The 18,820-nt window shown below is 46.4% G+C and overlaps 1 protein-coding gene across 10 annotated transcripts in view; it reads left to right on the forward strand.

The window, feature by feature from the left end:
- The window catches only part of Dgk (diacyl glycerol kinase 1), a 418,312-nt gene extending 399,878 nt beyond the window's left edge, over positions 1-18,434 (forward strand). For all 10 annotated transcript variants that reach the window (XM_077668715.1, XM_077668709.1, XM_077668711.1 and 7 more), the window contains 13 exons: positions 1,409-1,507; positions 2,341-2,427; positions 2,516-2,610; positions 3,175-3,249; positions 3,688-3,773; positions 4,466-4,555; positions 5,304-5,467; positions 6,182-6,246; positions 6,471-6,561; positions 9,586-9,793; positions 10,620-10,740; positions 11,337-11,397; positions 12,408-18,434. In XM_077668715.1, the coding sequence (XP_077524841.1) occupies positions 1,409-1,507; positions 2,341-2,427; positions 2,516-2,610; positions 3,175-3,249; positions 3,688-3,773; positions 4,466-4,555; positions 5,304-5,467; positions 6,182-6,246; positions 6,471-6,561; positions 9,586-9,793; positions 10,620-10,740; positions 11,337-11,397; positions 12,408-12,503 (1,338 nt within the window). In that variant the 3' untranslated portion in view covers positions 12,504-18,434. The remainder of the gene's footprint in view (positions 1-1,408; positions 1,508-2,340; positions 2,428-2,515; positions 2,611-3,174; positions 3,250-3,687; positions 3,774-4,465; positions 4,556-5,303; positions 5,468-6,181; positions 6,247-6,470; positions 6,562-9,585; positions 9,794-10,619; positions 10,741-11,336; positions 11,398-12,407) is intronic.
- The last annotated feature ends 386 nt before the right edge of the window (positions 18,435-18,820 follow it).

The raw sequence follows: 18,820 nt of genomic DNA on the forward strand, positions 1-18,820 counted from the left end.
GAACATGTAACTCGCGTTGCCCCGGGCTCAGAGTAAACAACTTTTTTTTTCTTTTTTTCTGCTTCTTGTGCTTTGCTTGCACGTGTGGTGTTGCATTAAATCTTCGTGGAATGCGCAAGAAGTTATCTTCGTTGCTTAAGCTCGAGCAGCGCTCCTGATCAAAACGTCGAACTGACTTTCTCTATTAGGCACAAAAACAAAGATCGATTGAAAATGCAAACAGTTGCTCTTGGTGTATACGCTGGAAAGCACACGATTTGTGTCCATTTTTTAGTTTTTGTTTTTCGCCCACACGTTGCGAACAGCCGTCGTTGTGAAGTTTCTGCGGAATACGTTTTATATCTGCCCCTTCCGCTCTTTGCCCGATGGCCCTCTCTTTCGAATGGTTCATTCTCCCATTCGAAATTGCACACCTACGCGTGGTGCTGCGTTGAAAACCCGCAGGGCGTAAATTATAAATTCTCGAGAAACCGTGTGAAACCGGCAGCTGGAGTTGACGCAGCGTCTGCGAATTTTTTGTGAGATCTCAGTCTCGGGACTACGCTGCTAAAAGCACGAATTAATTATAGAACTAGCCTGCTTATTACAGACCGCGTACTTTCTTCATAGCTCATTTCAAATACTGCTCGGCTGAGTCAACGCTAGCGTGAAAAATAGAAACAATTAAATCTTCAAAGTATTCATTATTGCCCCGTGATGCTGTTAGGTGCCAGTTGTCACAGCTCCGCTATCGAGGCGGGCACGCGAAAACATATGCGCAAGAACTCATTCTACCGCAAAAAAAAAAGAACAAATGTGAACCGGCACTCATTGTTCGCTCCCGGTGGCGGGCTCCATTCAAGACAAGGCTGCGACAGCGCGAAGCTGTGCTCCTGACCGCCCGGGCTTTATGTTAATACGCGCCGGCGTGGCAGCGCTGGCATTTGTCGCCCATCTGCTCGCAGCGCGGTCTTTATCCGAAGTCAACTGTGAAAGAAGCAAGAAATCATGGTAAATATTCCCGTGGGGTTTACGTCGTACGCTTAATGCCAGCTTCCAGCGCGCGTCTTAGAAGCTATGCGAGTCAGCGACTCAGCGATCAGAATCAAAGGAGGCAGCTTGCGATCGCAGCTGGCAGCGAGCGCCGCCTTCGAAGTTTTCAGGGAACGTGTTTGCTGATGACCCCGGTGGCAAATGCGACCGCAGCTGCGGAGTGCTGATAATACGATGGCGCCTCTGTATGAGCGTGACAAAATAAAAAATGCGCAAATATCCATGTGTTCCGCGAAAGTTACGACATCGGAGAGCTCTGCGCGCGCGCGTTTGTGTGTGAGTGTAGAAGAGCAGTGACGTGTGCGCCGCTTGAAAGCAGCCGTTCAGAAGATCGTTGCTGAGCGATGATTCCCCGCTCTCTCCGTCCGTGTTTCAGCTTCACAACCACTGCGCGCCGCAAGTGAAGCCGGACTGCGCTCTTGGACCACACCGAGACCACATCCTGCCCCCAACATCTATATGCCCCGCCGTTTTGGTGAGCACGACGACTGGCCAACTCTGCGTACGGCAACGTAGGCGCATAGCAGAGAGTCTGGCGGCATTTTTATTGCAACATCGCAGAGTCAAGATTCTGAGATTATTAAGGTGCTTACCGCCACAGCACGGTTTCTTCCCCGATCCTTCTCTCTCATCATTATCATCATCATGACCATCATCGTCATTAGCCTGACTATGTGCACTGCAGGACAAAGGCCTCTCCCATATCGTTCCAATTAACCATGTGCTGTGCCGGCTGCGGCCATCATATACCCGCCAACTCCTTAATCTCATCCGCTCACCTGTCTGCCGCTGCTGCTTCGCTTGCCTTCTCTTCGTATCCAGTCCGTTACCCTTAACGACCATCGATTATCTTGCCTTCGCATTACATGCCCTGCCCTGCCCAAGCCCATTTCTTCGTAATTTCGACTAGGATATCATTAATCCGGGTTGGTTACTGTTATTATTTCTATTATTTCTATTCTTTATTGTTATTCTAAAAAGAGCAGCTAGTTGTCAGCAAGCGTAGCAAATTGCCGCATGTGTTCACTGATAGAGCATGACATCGTGAATGTCGAGCAAATACGATACGCCGCGACAGATATCGTCGCATAATGGTGATTTCCTTTGGTCTTTTTGCGGTGGCCTTTTTTTAATCTGTGTTTCTAGCATCTTTATTTTTCTAGAGTTGAAGCAGGGCTACTTGTTTTCTCGAATGCTGTCTGCAGCTCGAGGAGTGCCATTTCGAGGAGACTTGTTAAATGCTCGCTCCTTTCTTTTTGTCTCTTGCACAAAAGTAACGCGCTGCAAATCGCTACTTCTTCGCTCCAGGAGAGGCAACGAAGCGTCGGCAGTGGCCAGAAGAAGGCGTTGTCCAGGTCAGATTCCAACAAGATTTCCGACAGCAGCCAAGGCAATGTAAGCACTCTTTGGCCCCTGCCAGCGCGCTACCGTTCACTTCGAGGGTGACAAATTCTGACGAGCCTCTCGCATTCTTCTCGCCTAGGTTTCTGCCATGTCATTCCAAGTCACACCCGTCTCTGGAACCCATCCCCTTCTAGTGCTCATCAACCCCAAAAGTGGAGGTCGACAGGGTATGAGGTCAGTGCAACAGTAGCTTGGTTTGGGCTAGTTCGTAAAAGTTTTTTGAAAACATAGAGCATGAATGACACGGACGGCACAGATGTAGACGGGACAGGCGCCTGCCCCTCTACATGTGTGTCGTCAGTGCAAGCCAGAAAAATAATCTTTATTTGTGTGTGTGTTAACCATGTAGCTAGTCTATAAGAAACGTTGTCGTAAAAACTGTGGTGTGGTAATTTTGGTGTAAGTGGTGCTTTTTAGCGTACATCGAGGTGTCGGTACACGATTGTCTTTGCATTCCCTCTCCATCGAAATGCGAAGGTCGCGACAAGGATTTGAACCGGCGGCCCCGTTCTGAACGCCAGAGTCGCGGTGTCACCCCGTGGTTCATAGGAAAGCCCTATTTTTGTTCTCTATTGCCAGCAGCGATCCTAGACGCTTGATTTGCGTCACTTCCGCCATGGCGTTTATACAGTCGAAGCGCGAAGTAATTTCTCATGCGCGCACAGCCCTTGTAAATGTGCCTTAAATGTATACTTATGGGCACAAAAGTTTCATAATTCCTGCTTTCATTTGTTGCAGGATATTAAGAAAATTTCAGTACTTGCTGAATCCTCGACAAGTGTACAATGTTGCCAAAGGGGGACCAATTCAAGGGTAAGTATGTCATTGTGCGCTTTGGTATGCTACAGTTTTTGAAGGAGTTTGGTTATCGCCTTTCGTTTTGTTCTTGAAGCGCAGGTGTGAGCTGGATTTTTTTAACCATCAGCAATTAGGACAGACGCAAATCAAAGCTTTATCTGTGCAGTGCAGTGCAATTGCAATTGCATTTAGTTCAGCGTATCGAGGAAAAAAAACTGTCTGCAAAATACCCGTAGCCCAGGGTATCCGGCTCGCCGTCATAACAGTGGACAAATTTTCCCTGAAGACGGCATAGTGTGGTGTCATATTATAATGTCATACCGAACACTGACGATCACACTAGTTTACAATAATGTAATTAGTTAGCGATGATTTGCTTTGGCAGTTTTGGTAGTGCTATGCAGGAATACTGGGGCTCCTGTTTTACACATTATGCTTCTATATTCTTTGCAGGCTTCAATTTTTCAAGGACATCCCGAATTACCGGGTCTTATGCTGCGGAGGTGACGGCACTGTAGGCTGGGTCCTAGACACAATAGGTACTATTCCGAAACGAATCCTTGTTACGTGCTTAACGATCAATGTATCTGACTGTTTTTTTTTTATTATTCAGCGCCACCAATTCATTTTTTCCCACCGGGCCTGCACTGGCACGCTGGAACAATTTTTATTACAATGGCGAGGTTCCAGAAGCCGCCATAAGTGTAGTGCCCAAGCTTCGTCACAGTGTTCTTCTGCGAGCTTCTCCCTCTTTTTCTGTCTCTCTCTTTTTTCTTTCTGCTGGAAGCAGTGGGGCATCATATCTTCCCTGTTAGCAGGCAGTTGCTGTCTGCCCTTACTACCCATAGACTTTTGTCTATAAATTCTATCTCAAATCCTAGAGAATATTATTGTCTATAGTCAACACAGATCCTATAGACAGTCTATAGACAATTAATAGATTTATGGCCATACACTTTTTTAGTAAACTTTTGTCTATAGACAGTCTATAGACTGTCTATAGACAAAGGAGGTATTTATAGGTAGGCATAGAGTCTATATATAGGCTGTGTATAAACTACTTTTATAACGTTGTGGTTCTTTGCATATTTTGGTTTGCTTTGCTTTATTTTGCTATTTTGCTTTGTGCCTTGGTGTGCATGCTTCCATGCCAGCGCTTCCAGCTATATTCGTCCGTTGCCGTTGATTCCGCGTAGCCTGCTTGCTGAGTGTCCCTACATTCTCTCAACAGACAAGCTAAACTACACCCAGCTTCCTCCGGTCGGAATCCTGCCACTCGGAACAGGGAACGACCTGGCGCGATGCCTGAGGTGGGGACCAGGTAAGATCTCGGTGTTTCGAGCCACCTGAAGACACTAGAAGCCATGCACACACCCCTCAGCTTAGAATGCGACAAATATCGGCTCCGCATTGAGTTAGATGCGCGTACCAAAAACGTAGAGGCTTCAGCACAGCCTGGCCCCGACTATTTTTTGTGGCGTATAGTGCAGGTTATGGTTTCCGTAACGAAAGCCATCGTTAGAAAAAGCGGCACCTGTCAATGTCACCGGTGTACACGCCCTGAAACATACTGTCCACTCTTAGTAAGAAATATATGAAATTTGAATAACGGCATCACTTAGTGCTCGAGACGAACAGCTAGTATATGGAGAGACTGCGGCTGATATATGTGCGCAGCTAATGCCTAAGAAAATGATTTTATAGTTAATTGAAGGCCTAGCGGGTGTGGTGGCACAGTTATACCCAGAGGAACTTATCCTTGATGTTGTTTTTGTCTTCTTGAAGCTGAGAATGCAGGTAAACTTTAACTTGGATCTGGATGAAATCTGTGCGCCCTGCTTACCAATAAGTTCGCCCTCCATTTTGTTTCCCTTTGCCGTGAAGCTTTGTGTGTCGTGGACTCTTCTCAAAGCCATCCAGGCGGATCGAAATTATAAAATACAGCTGTGCCTTGTAAGCTCTGTGACTGGTAATCTAAACCTTTGTCCGCAAGGCCGTCGTTATATCGGCTGGGGGTGTCTTTACAGTGTGAACAATGGAGCTCTCTTTTTGTTTTGTTTTCTGGTCAGGTTACGAGAACGAGAGCCTGGAGAAAATCCTGCAGAAAGTCGAGAAGTCTACGACGGTCATGATGGACCGATGGAAAATCGACATCAGCAACACGGCCAATTCGGACGAACGCGGAGATCCCATTCCCTGCAACATCTTCAACAACTACTTCTCCATAGGCGTGGTGAGTTGCCGCCTCTGTCTAAGCCTATCTGTCGCAAGCAATCGCTGCACGGGCATTGCGACTGCTTTTAATCTTATCTTTGTCAACCATTGTAATTTGAATCAAAACTCCACTCTCGCCTGAGGTGAATGCAGATGTCATTAGATTACTTGCAAAGCAACGCAAAGTTACACCCGGGACAGAACTTTGTCGTGAGCCCATCCCTTCGAGGTTCGTGCTGTACTGAACTGTAACGAGGTGTACAAAATTCAATTTGTTGCCAGTGCTTACTTGCGATGTGCTCATTTTAACTTCAGATTATTATTTGCAGACACTGCAGATGTCACTTTTTGGGTGACTGGCAGCATGCGTGGAGTCTGAGTGTAGTAAATGTCGTCGTGTTACGACCGACCTGACCTTTCGAGAGTTGATGCAGCACAATATCGATAATTCGAACATGCACAAGGCCTAAAATTTGTTCTAAATGTGCTGATCTAGAATTAAAGAGAGCACCCTAACACTTGCTATCTGGTCAGGCCGAAGTGTGAGGTCAAATAAACCAGTAATTTGAATTAAGCGAGCTCTAATGAACGAGATTCAAATTCTGTTTTCTTGGATCACGCTACAAGTCAGCTGTTACCCATTGGCATAGACGTGGTCTGTGCCTGCCGACTGTGTTTCGTGTGAGTAAAAATATCACCTTTCCTTTCTTTTCTTCGTTTTCTTTCTGCACAGGACGCATCAATAGCAATCAAGTTTCATTTGGAAAGAGAAAAACACCCGGAAAAGTTTAACAGCAGGTACGTTTTTGAGAAAACTCTCAGGATATCTGGTTTTCTTGGCTACACTGTTTCATCGTCATTCATTCGTACGCGTATAATATCTGGCAAGTGCATATAAATGCCATAGAGCAGCAGTCGCACTCTCATTAGCGGCGGTGGTCGTAAAGGAAAAATTACGCGCTTGTCTTGGGCGTGATTCCTGCTTTAATGCTATCCTTTCTCGTGTTTTATGTTTTTCGCAGGATGAAAAACAAGATGTGGTATTTTGAATTCGCCACATCTGAGACGTTCTTCGCGACATGTAAAAACCTGCACGACGATGTTGACATTATGGTGAGTAGCCGCCTACATGACATGCTTCGTGACCTGCAAAGTTGAGCATGTTGTTACCTTAACGCCTAAAAACTTAATTACCGGCTTATGACGCAAATGCAATAGCTTGCGCAACTTTGTAGTGCAATGGCAGTATTACGGGGGAATTGTTTAGCCCTGACGACATCTGTTTTCTGTCAATGCTACCGTATGCCTCATAAAACCCACAAAACCTAAGAGAAAAAAAGCGCATTCTTTTATCTTTTTTCTCTTTTTATCAGAAATTCATCATGCATTCACAAAACCTGTAGTACTTATTCACTCGCCTATGCTTTTACGTAGCAAGTATCGCCAGGTTTTTTATTTTATGAACCTACACTTTTGAAGGCAAACCTGTAATGTGACAACTGCTTATACCCAAAAGTGAGTGAAAATGAAAACCGAGAGCGCCACCTTCTGTTCCGGAAAACTCGCATTGCGCGGTAAAGGCAGGAAATTGCCTATGCATCTATCCCAAACTAATCAATTTGTCATAAAGGCGACATTTTTATATTTTCCTTCCCATTCCACACAACGGTGGGTCCCACATGCTGTAGCTGTCTGGACAGGTGTTCAGTTATTCAGCTCATGCAGCACAAGCATTGCAGCGTCTCTTATCGCTGAACTCCTCAGTGTAAGAGCAGAATGAAGTCGAGAGTTGGACGAAAACTCGTCTGGTCGGGGACGATCATAATAAAACTTAAAAGGAGGACGCCGACCAAAAGTAAAAAACAAAAAACAACAAAATGACGTTTCGGCTCCCGTACGGGAGCCTTGTTCACAATGAGAAGGATTAGAAAGTGCATCAGGATTAAATACGTTTGAAAAGAGGGCGCAGGGAGCGTGCGTATACAGGAGTTAGATTTCCAGTGTTGCGATTGAGGATGCGATTAGTCGTTTGAAGGAATAATGATTCGAGGTGAAGGCGACGGTACAGATTCTTTTCAGTTGCCAGCACGTGTGCCCTACCCCAGTCAATATCGTGGCCAGTTGATACGGAGTGCTCGGCGATAGCATTAGAGTTCACTTTTTTGTTTTTAACGTCATTACAATGTTCTTTTAGGCGTCTATTAAAATCACCAGTCTCGCCGATGTAGACGCTGTCACAATCAGAGCAGGGGACGCTGTAAACAACGCCAGGGTACTTTTCTTTGGGGAGAGCGTCTTTGACGTTAACCAGCGCATGCCGAAGTTTCCTTGTGGGGACATGGGCAACGTGAACTTGGAATGTGCGCAGAATACGCGCCAAGGCTTCGCTTATTCCAGTTGTGTAGGGAACAGCGGCACGTTTCAGAGGGGACAACACTGGAGTTTCACGTGTCGGGCAAGATAACTGCTTTTCAGCGGATGCCACAAAAGCAGCTGGGTACTCGTTTCGCGCGAGTTCTTGCCGTACAGCAGAATTCGTAGCCTGTTTTACGACACCGTTTTGCATTTAATAAAATCGACAGATTCTCCCGAAGTCGCTGAGCAAATTAGGCAAGGGAAAAATTTGCGCTCAACGTAATCATGCTGAGGTGACAATGCTCAGCAGCAGGCATCCGGGCTTAAGATATTGAAGCGATGAGCGGTGCTCGCAGCTTCAGACTCCGCCGCGTCCATTGTTGCCCTGTCGCCATAGGACAACCACTCGAGTGGGTACACTCCAGTACTCACAAGACGACCTCACCTTTTCCTCAACACAAAATGTGGCCTCTGTTCAGGAAAGAAAAATTCAAAGGAAAGGTTGAGCCGCGTTTCAAAAACCCACCTTTAGACGACCTCCAGAACGGCGTCTTTACCCACGGAACAAAGTCGCATCGTGGAGAGACTAAAAATATATGTACGCATGCTTCGTTCATTCACGCATTCATGTATGCTCGCTTTATTTTGGGGACAAAATCAAGAAATACATGTATACTAGTCTGCTTATAAACGTCTGCCATGCAGGAAGAGCTAAACAATGCACTTATCCATCGCGCCTGTCTACTCCACATGGGTGCAATGTAGTGGAACCATCGCCATAGAAAAAAAAAAGTACTGAGTCGGTGTCGCTCATTGTGACTTGTGATGGGGCTCGCCGTGAGAAGGTTAGCACGAAAATCACGTGCTACGTTGGTGCCTAAGTGCGTTCGCTTCTCGTTGAGCGCCTGTTGTGCGTACGTGTGCGTACTCGTGCCCTCACAATCTGTTCGTACGGGCGACAACAGCTGCCGGAAGCAATCGCCGCTCTCCGTTCACCATGCGCTCATTGAAACAATTGCGTACGCTTAGTGTGCTGGCCAGCCATTGGCAGCGGTAATCGTTGCGTTGCGAACTGATCAAAGGTGCTCGTGCAAAACGTTTTTATCACTCCAACACTCAGTGGCTCGCGAAATTTTTTTGTGGACAAAAGACTTGATAAATCCGAAATTAATATGAAAAGCTATGCCCGAAAACTATTCGGCTTGGTGCTATGGATCAGCGGCTATGGCGTCCATGCGCTGCTGGCGATGCCGCATTTCGATGGGGGCGGTATGCAGGTATGTTCGTGTGCTAGGATTTCGGCACAAGTCAAAGAACTTTAGAGGGTTGAATTTTTTCTGAGCATGCAGATACAGCTAATGCCATGCGCCCTGTAAAAAGGCCAGAAGCTTCGGAATATTGTATCACGCCAAAACTGTTCCGGCCACACGCCCTGACCTGAACTGGGCGAACGAATTAACCAGTGACTCTAGAACGAACAATGATACAGCGCCATCCCGTGGTGGCACCGCTAACGATGGATGGATGGATGGATAAGGCTGAACCCTTTAAACCGAGTGGTGGTTCAAGCCACCTAGCCATGACTTTTCCTGTGCGCAGCACCCCTGGTGTACGGCGGGCTAACTAGGTCTACGGGTGCGACGCGGCTACGCGTGCTGTTTCGCGGAAGGCCTCCCACGAACAGCTTTCGCCGTAAAAAGCGTCTCACCTTGAGGCGCACGTTGCTTGTAGCCGCAGTGTGTCGTTCATCGCCACCTCTTCTTTCGTTCCCAATGAACGCAGTGTGACGGCGTCTCGCTCGAGCTGTCCAACGGTCCGTCGCTTCAGGGCATCGCGGTGCTCAACATACCCAGCATTTACGGCGGCTCCAACCTGTGGGGCGACAACGCCTCTTCGCGGCGCCGCTCGCGCTCCAAGCGCCGCAAGAAGCACGACCGGGACATCTCCACCAACAGCTTCAACTCGGTCGACCTCAGCAGCGCCGTCCAAGGTTGTATGCCCATTGCTGCCTGAAAAAAAAACGCTTCCTATTTATTTTTATTCCGAAGCAGTCTCTGTGTTTCTCTCAAAGCTGTTCGCCTGGCAACTTACGCTTTTCAAACAATAGTGAAATTCATTCTGTCATTTATTAAGTTTTACTTCGTGCTTAAGGTTATAGCAGTTATATATTTTAGTTTATTTTATTATTTATTTATTTATTTATTTATTTATTTATTTATTTATTTATTATTAAAAATACTCTTATGGGTACTTAGAGGCTAATAAAAAGTTGGGGAAGAAGGACACCACACAAACATTTGCGAGACAAAAATATTCGTAAAGTGCTATGAAAAACCTAATCAAAAATATAGCCAGTGCATTTAAGGCACAATTACTACTGCATACGTGACGAAAAAGCATGAAAAATTGATATTACACAAAAAGCTGCACAGTAATGAATTGCTACGACTCGTAATGCATTTAATCCCCATATTATAATCATATAACATAACGCTACAACATATGGACCGACTGCTTCCTGTCCAGTAAAGTTGCCATGCTTCCTGTCCAGTAAAGTTGCCGTGAGAAAATTTTCTCTTAAATCTACCGTAAAGTGTACACATTTATCAAAATAGAATAAATTCGATGCAACGCCCATCGTGCTATGCTTGCTGCTACACAACCAATGTGCGTGTTCGTTTTTCTTTTATTTAATTTGCCTTATTTGTGAACCCATGCCGCAGCGTTAGCCACTCTCAACCACGTCGCTTTGGTGGTGCTAGCTGTCACTCGCGTCGCCGACGACGAGTGCTGTAATCGAGCTTCTTCCTGCGCAGACATCGGCGACCGGCTCATCGAGGTGATTGGCCTGGAGAGTAGCATGCACATGGGCCAAGTCAAAGCCGGCCTCAGGGCCTCTGGCCGCAGGCTCGCGCAGTGCTCTTCGGTGGTCATACGGTGAGAAGCCTGTCTATTGCACACAGAAGCACAGCAGAGAAAAGACGAAGTAGGCGGAACATATCACTTCATCGAATTTACTTTATTTAAAAAAGAAGCATACAGATGGCTTGCATCACCGTCATAGCGACCACCATGTTTGTGGACGCAGGACCATGGTGAAAGCCTGTGGGCGTGTCTAATCCGCTTATCTTTATATACTAAAAGCGAAAACAAAGTTTACAGATGGTCAAGGTGATTCATGCAGCAAAATACGCATTAGCATTAGTGCCCAATCCTCTTACCCCCCTTCACGCCGTACCCCCTCTCCGCTCTCCCCATCCCTCGACTGTGGTGACCGCAGTTTTCCTCTCGCCACCAGTGGCTCCAACCCTATCTTCTCTCTCCTACTTTCCGTCTTCCTCTTTTCCATGAAAGTAGGAAAGAGATTTCCCTCTCAACTTTGCCTCCTCTCCTACGAGGCTCCACCAAGTTACCTATTATGGTTACCTTTTTCTGGGGGGTTGATGTTGAGCGAGGTCTATGCAGACGTGCAAGAAGCACTGCAGGACAAGCGTTTCACTGACGCGTACTTCTATTTTCTTTCAAACCTGCAGCACGAGAAAAAGGTTCCCGATGCAGATAGACGGCGAGCCTTGGGTACAGCCGCCCTGCACGGTAAGAATCCACTACACAAGAGCTGGAAACGATCTGAATATATTTCGTTTTTTCATATTCTCATTAAAGTAGGAACGAATGCTTGCCCCGAATGTTTAAAGTGCGCTTTATTAATTTTCGTAGCATCCTATCTTTGCAAAGAAGCAATGTACGGTCACCTTAAGGACCGCGTTCGTAGCCAGTTGGTTTCATTGGTATGAGGAAATGCATGGCTTCTCTATTGTTAACGGGACATCTCGCGTAGGTTTCGATTGCTTAAAAACGAGTTCAGTCAGCATTCAAAATGAATTTCATGCCTTGATGTGCCTTCCCCGCGAAGCGCGTAGCTGTTCCGAATGACCGCATTAACGTTCCTGGAAGACCTTGTATGGTTTCGTATTCACTTTAACCATCCCATTGCAGACAATTCTGTCCTGCGACAGAACCCACGACACGAGCCTCTGTCGCACAACACGAGCCTCTGTCGCACGACACGAGCCTCTGTCGCACGACACTAGCCTCTGTCGCACGACACGAGCCTCTGTCGCACGACACGAGCCTCTGTCGCACGACACTAGCCTCTGTCGCATGACACGAGCCTCTGTCGCACGACACGAGCCTCTGTTGCGCGACACAAGGTTCTGTTGCGCGACACGAGCTTCTGTAGCGCGACACGAGCTTCTGTTGACGAGCTTCTGTTGTGCGACACGAGCTTCTGTTGCACGACAGAAACCCTTTTCGTGCGACAGAAGATTTTGTCGTGCTTTTTGATCGGGATTTGATTTGTTTTCTTACTAAACACGCGGTTCCTCTGTGTATCGTATGTCACTTCCATATGATGAGAATGGTGAATATGATGCCGACAACTGTTAGTAAATGACAAGATAGAGGAGCACTTAGACACCACTGGAAGAGCTATCTATACTCCCAGCTGTGAACCTGTTTGATGATGACAGGGATGGCAGTGACGACAGCTCCTGTTAGTAATTGCCAGCCTCTCGCTTTTCCCGTTCTCCCTCCCTCCCTCGCAGATCCAAATAACCCACAAGAACCAGATGCCTATGCTCATGGCGCCAGCTCCGACGAACAAGTCCAGGTTCCCCTTCTTCTCCTTCAGGAAGTCGTGATTCCACCCGGAGAGGAGGAAGGGCTACACCCCGTTTCTGCTACTGCGTTGCCGCTACGCCTACTCCTCCTCATCCTACCCCGACACTACCTGCGCTTCTAGCAAGCTCCGTCGATGTTGTTGTTGCTCGTGACACTCCAGCATTTACGCGTTGTTTCGTGCCACTATCGCCGAAGGAGAGACTGCATTTAGTTAACTTATATATCTTGTACATACATCTGTATAGGTGGTGCCATTTGCCAGTGTTTTACATTCTTGACCAGGGTTCAGTCCTAGTGACGCTTCTAGCAAGAAGAGAATTTGCTGACTGCTGCTCTTGCTGCTTGAAAAGTTGGCCTGTGGACCTGCGGAAATGTGTTTCATGTGCGGTGAACGCCTGTTGCACGAAAAGCCGAGCTACGGAGATGATGCCGTATGTGCACTTATGTGACGCGACGGCTCTGTTTCGATACAAAAACGCGACGTTGTGCGCGTGGTTCTGACGGCAATTGAATGTAGAACCACAGGTGCGCTGAGTGCGCTAAGTAGCATGTACCAAGCTTCAAGCATTCACTGACTCAGTTCACGTGGATTTAAGGAATGCGTTTTTGGTGATGAGGCTGTCGCGCGCGTATTGGCAGTATTTGTTCAATTTACTAGCACTAATTATTCAGTTTTTAACCACTTGGCAGAGCTCTTCACAGCTCGGATTTTGCAGAACTTCAAAAAAGCACTTCGAGATATGACCTTCGACAAGACATTGCCTTATGGCCATTGCATTCTGAATCTGAAAAAACAAACTCAAAAGCAGGACCCATAAGCAAGTACATGGTTACAAAATAATTACAGTAGCTGCTTTAATCCGGATAACGTAATGTGTTTCTAGCATTCATTGCACATTTTCATGGCTTCCGAAAACAGGAATATCATAAGCTTGTTCGCATGCTTTATTCATTTCTGATCTGATCAGACATGTGTGAATTTGTTCCAGAGCTATAAAGCTTGGTGAAAGGGATTTTGATCTTTGTTATTCTGCACATTGTGTCTGCTCGGTGCGTGCAAAAGCAAATCTAACGAGGTGATGCCTTGAGCCACCAGGAAACTGCTTTGTTGACAGTGCTTGGCACACGTCCCACTGGTCGCGCTGTATATGTCGCTGTTACCGAGGTGTAAGGTTTTTATATGAGTGTCATTACATATCCAACTCTCCTGACGAATGCGCTCGCTTCAAAAGGCTGTACACGCATGTCCCTGGCGGACGAGTTTTGTGAATCTCAGCTTCTTTTTATCTCCTACCACAACCGGCCAGCGTTCCGACATAGCCACTCGACCTTAATAATCCTACCTAGTGTTTCTTCATCATCACTCGTTCGTTGCACCGGCCGAAGGCAGGCTATTCTTAAGAACAGCGCCGGAAACAGTGACTTTACCTACAGCGAAATATCGGCTCTTGAGAAAAAAAAAGGAATCATCTCCACGAACACACCGTTTTCATTCTGATCGTAGCCGAAATACAGCATCACCTGCGTGTAGTTGTCCGCTCCCTTTGTACACAATACCTTGGATCACTGAAATGGGAGGTTTTCTTACGCTGGCTTCTTTATATATCGTGCCTTAGTGGAAGTGCGTACAAAACTTGTTTACGCTCGTTATTTTGCTCTGCTGAGCTCCACGTGCTCATGTAAATGCTTACGTTTGAATTCTGTTCTTTAGGTGTATACATTCTGGGCGCGATTGTAATAACGCACCGGTTTCAATAGCAACGTTCGTTTCCGCCGGCATTTTGTGTTGTTGCAAACCAATAAGACCTCTCAGTTGTGTATTTTTCGTAGCATTAACTCCAGGGGCAAGTACAACATCATTGGTGCTCAGTTCTGTAGTCTCTGTCGACTCAAGAAGCCGTCCTAGGTGTCTGAAGATTAGGTTTTCACGGATTTAACGAAGCCAGCTGCTGATATTTAAGAAACTCAGTTCGCGTAGAGGTCGTTTTGCCGGTGTTGTAGCGTGGAGTTGGAAGAAGTGGTTAGTAGACAGGAAAATTTCTACGTGCGGTAGTTTGAAAAAGAGAAGCAACTTTTGTTAGGTAACATTTTTTTTATAGGTCGAAGCGAGATGGAAAAAAAAGAAAGCAAAGCTGACATTCACAAAGTACTGCGAGGTAGACGGCGCGTTGCGCAGAGACAAAGGCGGCGGCGAGTGGAGCCGGCAGTTCATGGACGCGATTACTGCTCGCAATTTTTGGTTTTTAGTTTACCACAGCAGTTTCGCACGTCCACGCAGTTTTCACCGGTTACTGTACATACACCACGGAGCCTGTTGAGCGCCGTTCTCGCACCATCGGTGTTTTACGCTTCTAACTTAACTACACTCGAAGTGCATAATGTAATGACCACATTTTTTGCTTGGGAGCGAAGACCAGGCAGGCCAGTTTCAGAGGCTCCTCCACGGTCGCCGACGGCTGCCGTCTCACAGTTTTCTCGCTTACTGCACCGTTTCTCTCGTTTCTCGGTTTTCTACTTGTCCTTTTTTTTTGCTCCCGTTGTACATCACTGTTTAGCACTCAACTGCAGCGCGTACAGAGACGCGGGACACCACAACATTGCGACCCAGGAATCTATTGCTGTACTGGGTCTGAACCAGAATCCAGCTTACACTGAATTTTCCCAACTTCTGTGAAAACTAGAGGAGGTGATGACTGAGTCCGCAGCGGCATTGAAGTGAATGTTTCGCGCTTTATTCGTGCGCGGACGGCTAGTTTCCTTACGGTCTTAGAGGCGCTAATAAAAGCTGTTCTCTTGGACACAACCCGCTGATTCAGCTTCTGAAGTACCCAGCCTCGGGATGTCATGTCACTGGGTCGGGGTGCGATGTCCCGCGCTCAGGATTCGCAGCATGATCCCTGCTTATACAAAGGCAACACGTTGTTCATTGCTCTCTCGTAAGGTCATTGCGTACTGCGCACGGGAGCCACTGGAAGTGCGTGTAGTTGTTGCTTACAGGGCTGTAACTTGTTCTGAATCACAACGTTGCTAACTTATTTACATACAAAGTGTTGTCCATACGCATGTTCACTGTGGGGTTAAAAGTCTTTATATATATACATATATATAGCGTTTCTATTGTGTAACATATATTTATCGCGCTCCAAGAGTTAATGACAGCAGCTCGTGTGGTGAAACTTCAAGCAGCGATGATAAGCGAGAAATCATATCATGTCTGTAGAAATATATATAATATATATGCACACATATATATATAGTTTTGCATAAACATGTCATTTGCACGCTATGTGGACGAGAATTCTGTATGCCTCGGAGGTCGAAAGCGCGGGTTCTTTTTATTTGCAATGTTGTTTCGCGGCGAATGAACAGAACCACGCTCGTACGAAAGAGAATCATTATGAAGTCATATAGGATCCGCATAACTTAATGTTTGATCCATGCACTCCATACCGGATCTCACGTCAAATGGGTCCTGCGTTAGTTATTCTCAGTGTGCATTGCAACAAGCCCGTATCTCTAGTACAGAGGTGCCCTGTATCGTTCACTCTAACTGTGCGAGGTACAGGCGAGCCGAGTGTCATTAGCGTTATCAAAGAGACAAAAAGTGAATAAGATACTGCTATTTATTCACGCACACGTGCGTTATACTTATCGTGTCTGTCAATAGAATGCGACGTGTACGTTGATTGGTACTACAAACCTCGCTCGTGTGGTGGAAATTTATGTGCAGCACCATTTTTGTGGAAGTTATCAGACTTTAACACTTGAGGCTGTGTACCTTTCGCTTGTTCATTAGAAACCGGCATTGTTGCTTTTCAGTGCTTATCGCGGAGCTGCAGCCACCCCTGTGATGTGAAGCGCAGCGCTTTTGTTCGTTTGTTTTTATTATTATTTGCTTAGAAGTAAACAGTTTATCAGTGCCTGCTTTCAACTGTGAGGAAACACTTCTCTTATAGGTCTCTGTCGGACTGTTCAGTTTAACAATCCTGGATCAGAAATTGCGTCCTTTCGAATGAGGCCCCGAAATTGCGTTTTTTTTTTTTGTGCCGATTGAAGATTCCTCGAAACAGTCATCCCATATGTATTAGATGGCCGCGAGCTCATTATTTAGTCATGCAGGTATAAAACAGCATGCTTAGCCGGAAACTGCGAATCTCTCCGGCTCCCAACCCTGTACCGTTGAAAGTTATGGTTCTATTAGCGTTATCTTATCGGGAACTCAAGGACACAGGTATTCTCTTGGCACCATACATGATGCCCAGTTCATTGCTTCATCCTCCCAACAGTCGCGACTGTCTCAGCTCTTTTACATTTTATATATATAGCTCTGTGTACGTGTGTAACGTCATTGTACATACATATACATAGACAAACAACGCACTCACACTCTGCACGTGCGAACGCGTGCACTACGCGCCGACTACTCCATGTATCTTGTCGATTTCTGTCGTTCCGAAAGACACGAAAGTACATATATACACAACATAAATGTATATCTATCGAAGAGAAGAAAAAAACAAGTTGCGCTACTTTGATCATACCTGCCGTAGTGGTATTCTGTACACACAGTACTGTGTATACTTTCCTATCATGTGCAAAAGTGTGTCGCTCGTCTGCAAACGTACCGCGCATGCGTCCCCAACGTTACCATCCCCGTGCCGGCCCGACTGTAACCGACGCGCCGCTTCCCTGGCATTCGGCTTTCTGTGAAGTCTCTCCGTACATCCGCCTGTAGTAGCCCCCTGTAACGTCCGTGAAATGTAGCACAGATGGCGTAAGAGCTGAACGAAAAACAAAATGAAACCCTGGGAACACGCGATTGACGTACAACGTGGTCGCCTTGAATGTTTTCGCTCAGATTACGATCGCCCTTACTGGCCCAACATGTCGCGCTCGACAAAACACGATCGCAGTTTGGAGCATACATAGGCAAACTGTTTACAGCTACAGTGGCGCCATAGCGGCTGGGCACTTCCCGAGAATGTTGAATCACCTCGGCGGCTTGGGTGGTTTGCCACTTTCCCTACTGGCTGTCATTTCTTATCGGCTATCTTTTGAGGAATAATTCGCGGCAGTGGCTGTAGAATCGCTCGCACGTATATTTGTCAGCATACTGTGAATTTCGCGTTTCGCGCGTTGGCTTCCTCAGAGGCGCACCAAGATGCAGCCGGGGTGGGCGAACAAGCTTCCGAGAAATATAACCGTTTGTAGTGCACAGTGCTCTCACTTTTTTTCTTTGCCGACAAAATAAGAAAGAAAAGTAGACCTCACGCCGCTTTCGTTAGCCGCACAGCTGCAAGAACCATGTCTTGCACCAAGTCTTCTCCCGCCAAGAAGTGCTTCTGTCTGTCTTTCATCCGTCTCGTGTAGCGTTGTTAAGCTTGCACAGATTACAAGGAAGTTCTATCACGCACCTTTCCCTCTTGGTAGTCGTTTGTGGACTCTGTATACGCCCATAGTCTACGTACTTTTACTCGGATAAATGCATTTGGAACGAGGTGACGTTGAGGAGTTTCGTGTTTCTATCGTTCTCCGGCACCGCCACGGTGGAATACGAATCCAGAGTGGCAGCGTAACGCTAATGATTCATGTAAGGTGGCTGTTAAAGCAAGCCTGTGAAACCAACACTTATGCCCTAGCATCCGTACTTCCCTCACCTCAAACTTGTCACGTGCTTTATTTTTCCTGATCTGCTGCAGTGTTCTGTATATCTGTGGTTTCAACTGCTTTTCACCGTCTTTCTCGCGCGGAGCGTTGTTCAATGACACTATTATGTCTTTATTATCTCTTTTATTTTTCCAGTATGTAATGAAACCGTGTTAAAGTTCTCGCGCCAACTGAACGTGACTGTCGGTGTGAGATGATATATGTACATAACAAATGATATATAAGATGTTCTACAATTCACCTATTTATTTATTGCTGATCTGAATAAAAGTGCATGTTACCAACCCATCTCTGTCTGATTTGACAGCCAGTACGAGACTCACTCGGTTCAAGTAAACATAATTCATAGTCTCCATTATCAGTGCCGAAAACCGCCACAACGCAGACCCATTTAATTACTGAGTGTATCGAAATCTATTCATATTGCTGTGTTGCTTACCGTTTCAAAGTAAGGCTTGTTGAAGATCCGCAGATTCTCATGCATACCTGTGACAATAAGACAAACTACTCTTAACCGGCAAAAAGTTGCAGAGCGTCAGCGTCAGTTACTGCTGCACCTAATCGGCATGCGCCACTGTTCGCTACTCACCGAAAGGTGGCCGCAAACTTCATGCTAGCGACAAAGTTTGGAACTAAATGGAATACAACGCAGCAGGCTACGCAAAAGAAA

This window comes from Amblyomma americanum, chromosome 6 (assembly GCF_052857255.1).
Source record: "Amblyomma americanum isolate KBUSLIRL-KWMA chromosome 6, ASM5285725v1, whole genome shotgun sequence".
Classification (NCBI taxonomy): domain Eukaryota; kingdom Metazoa; phylum Arthropoda; class Arachnida; order Ixodida; family Ixodidae; genus Amblyomma; species Amblyomma americanum.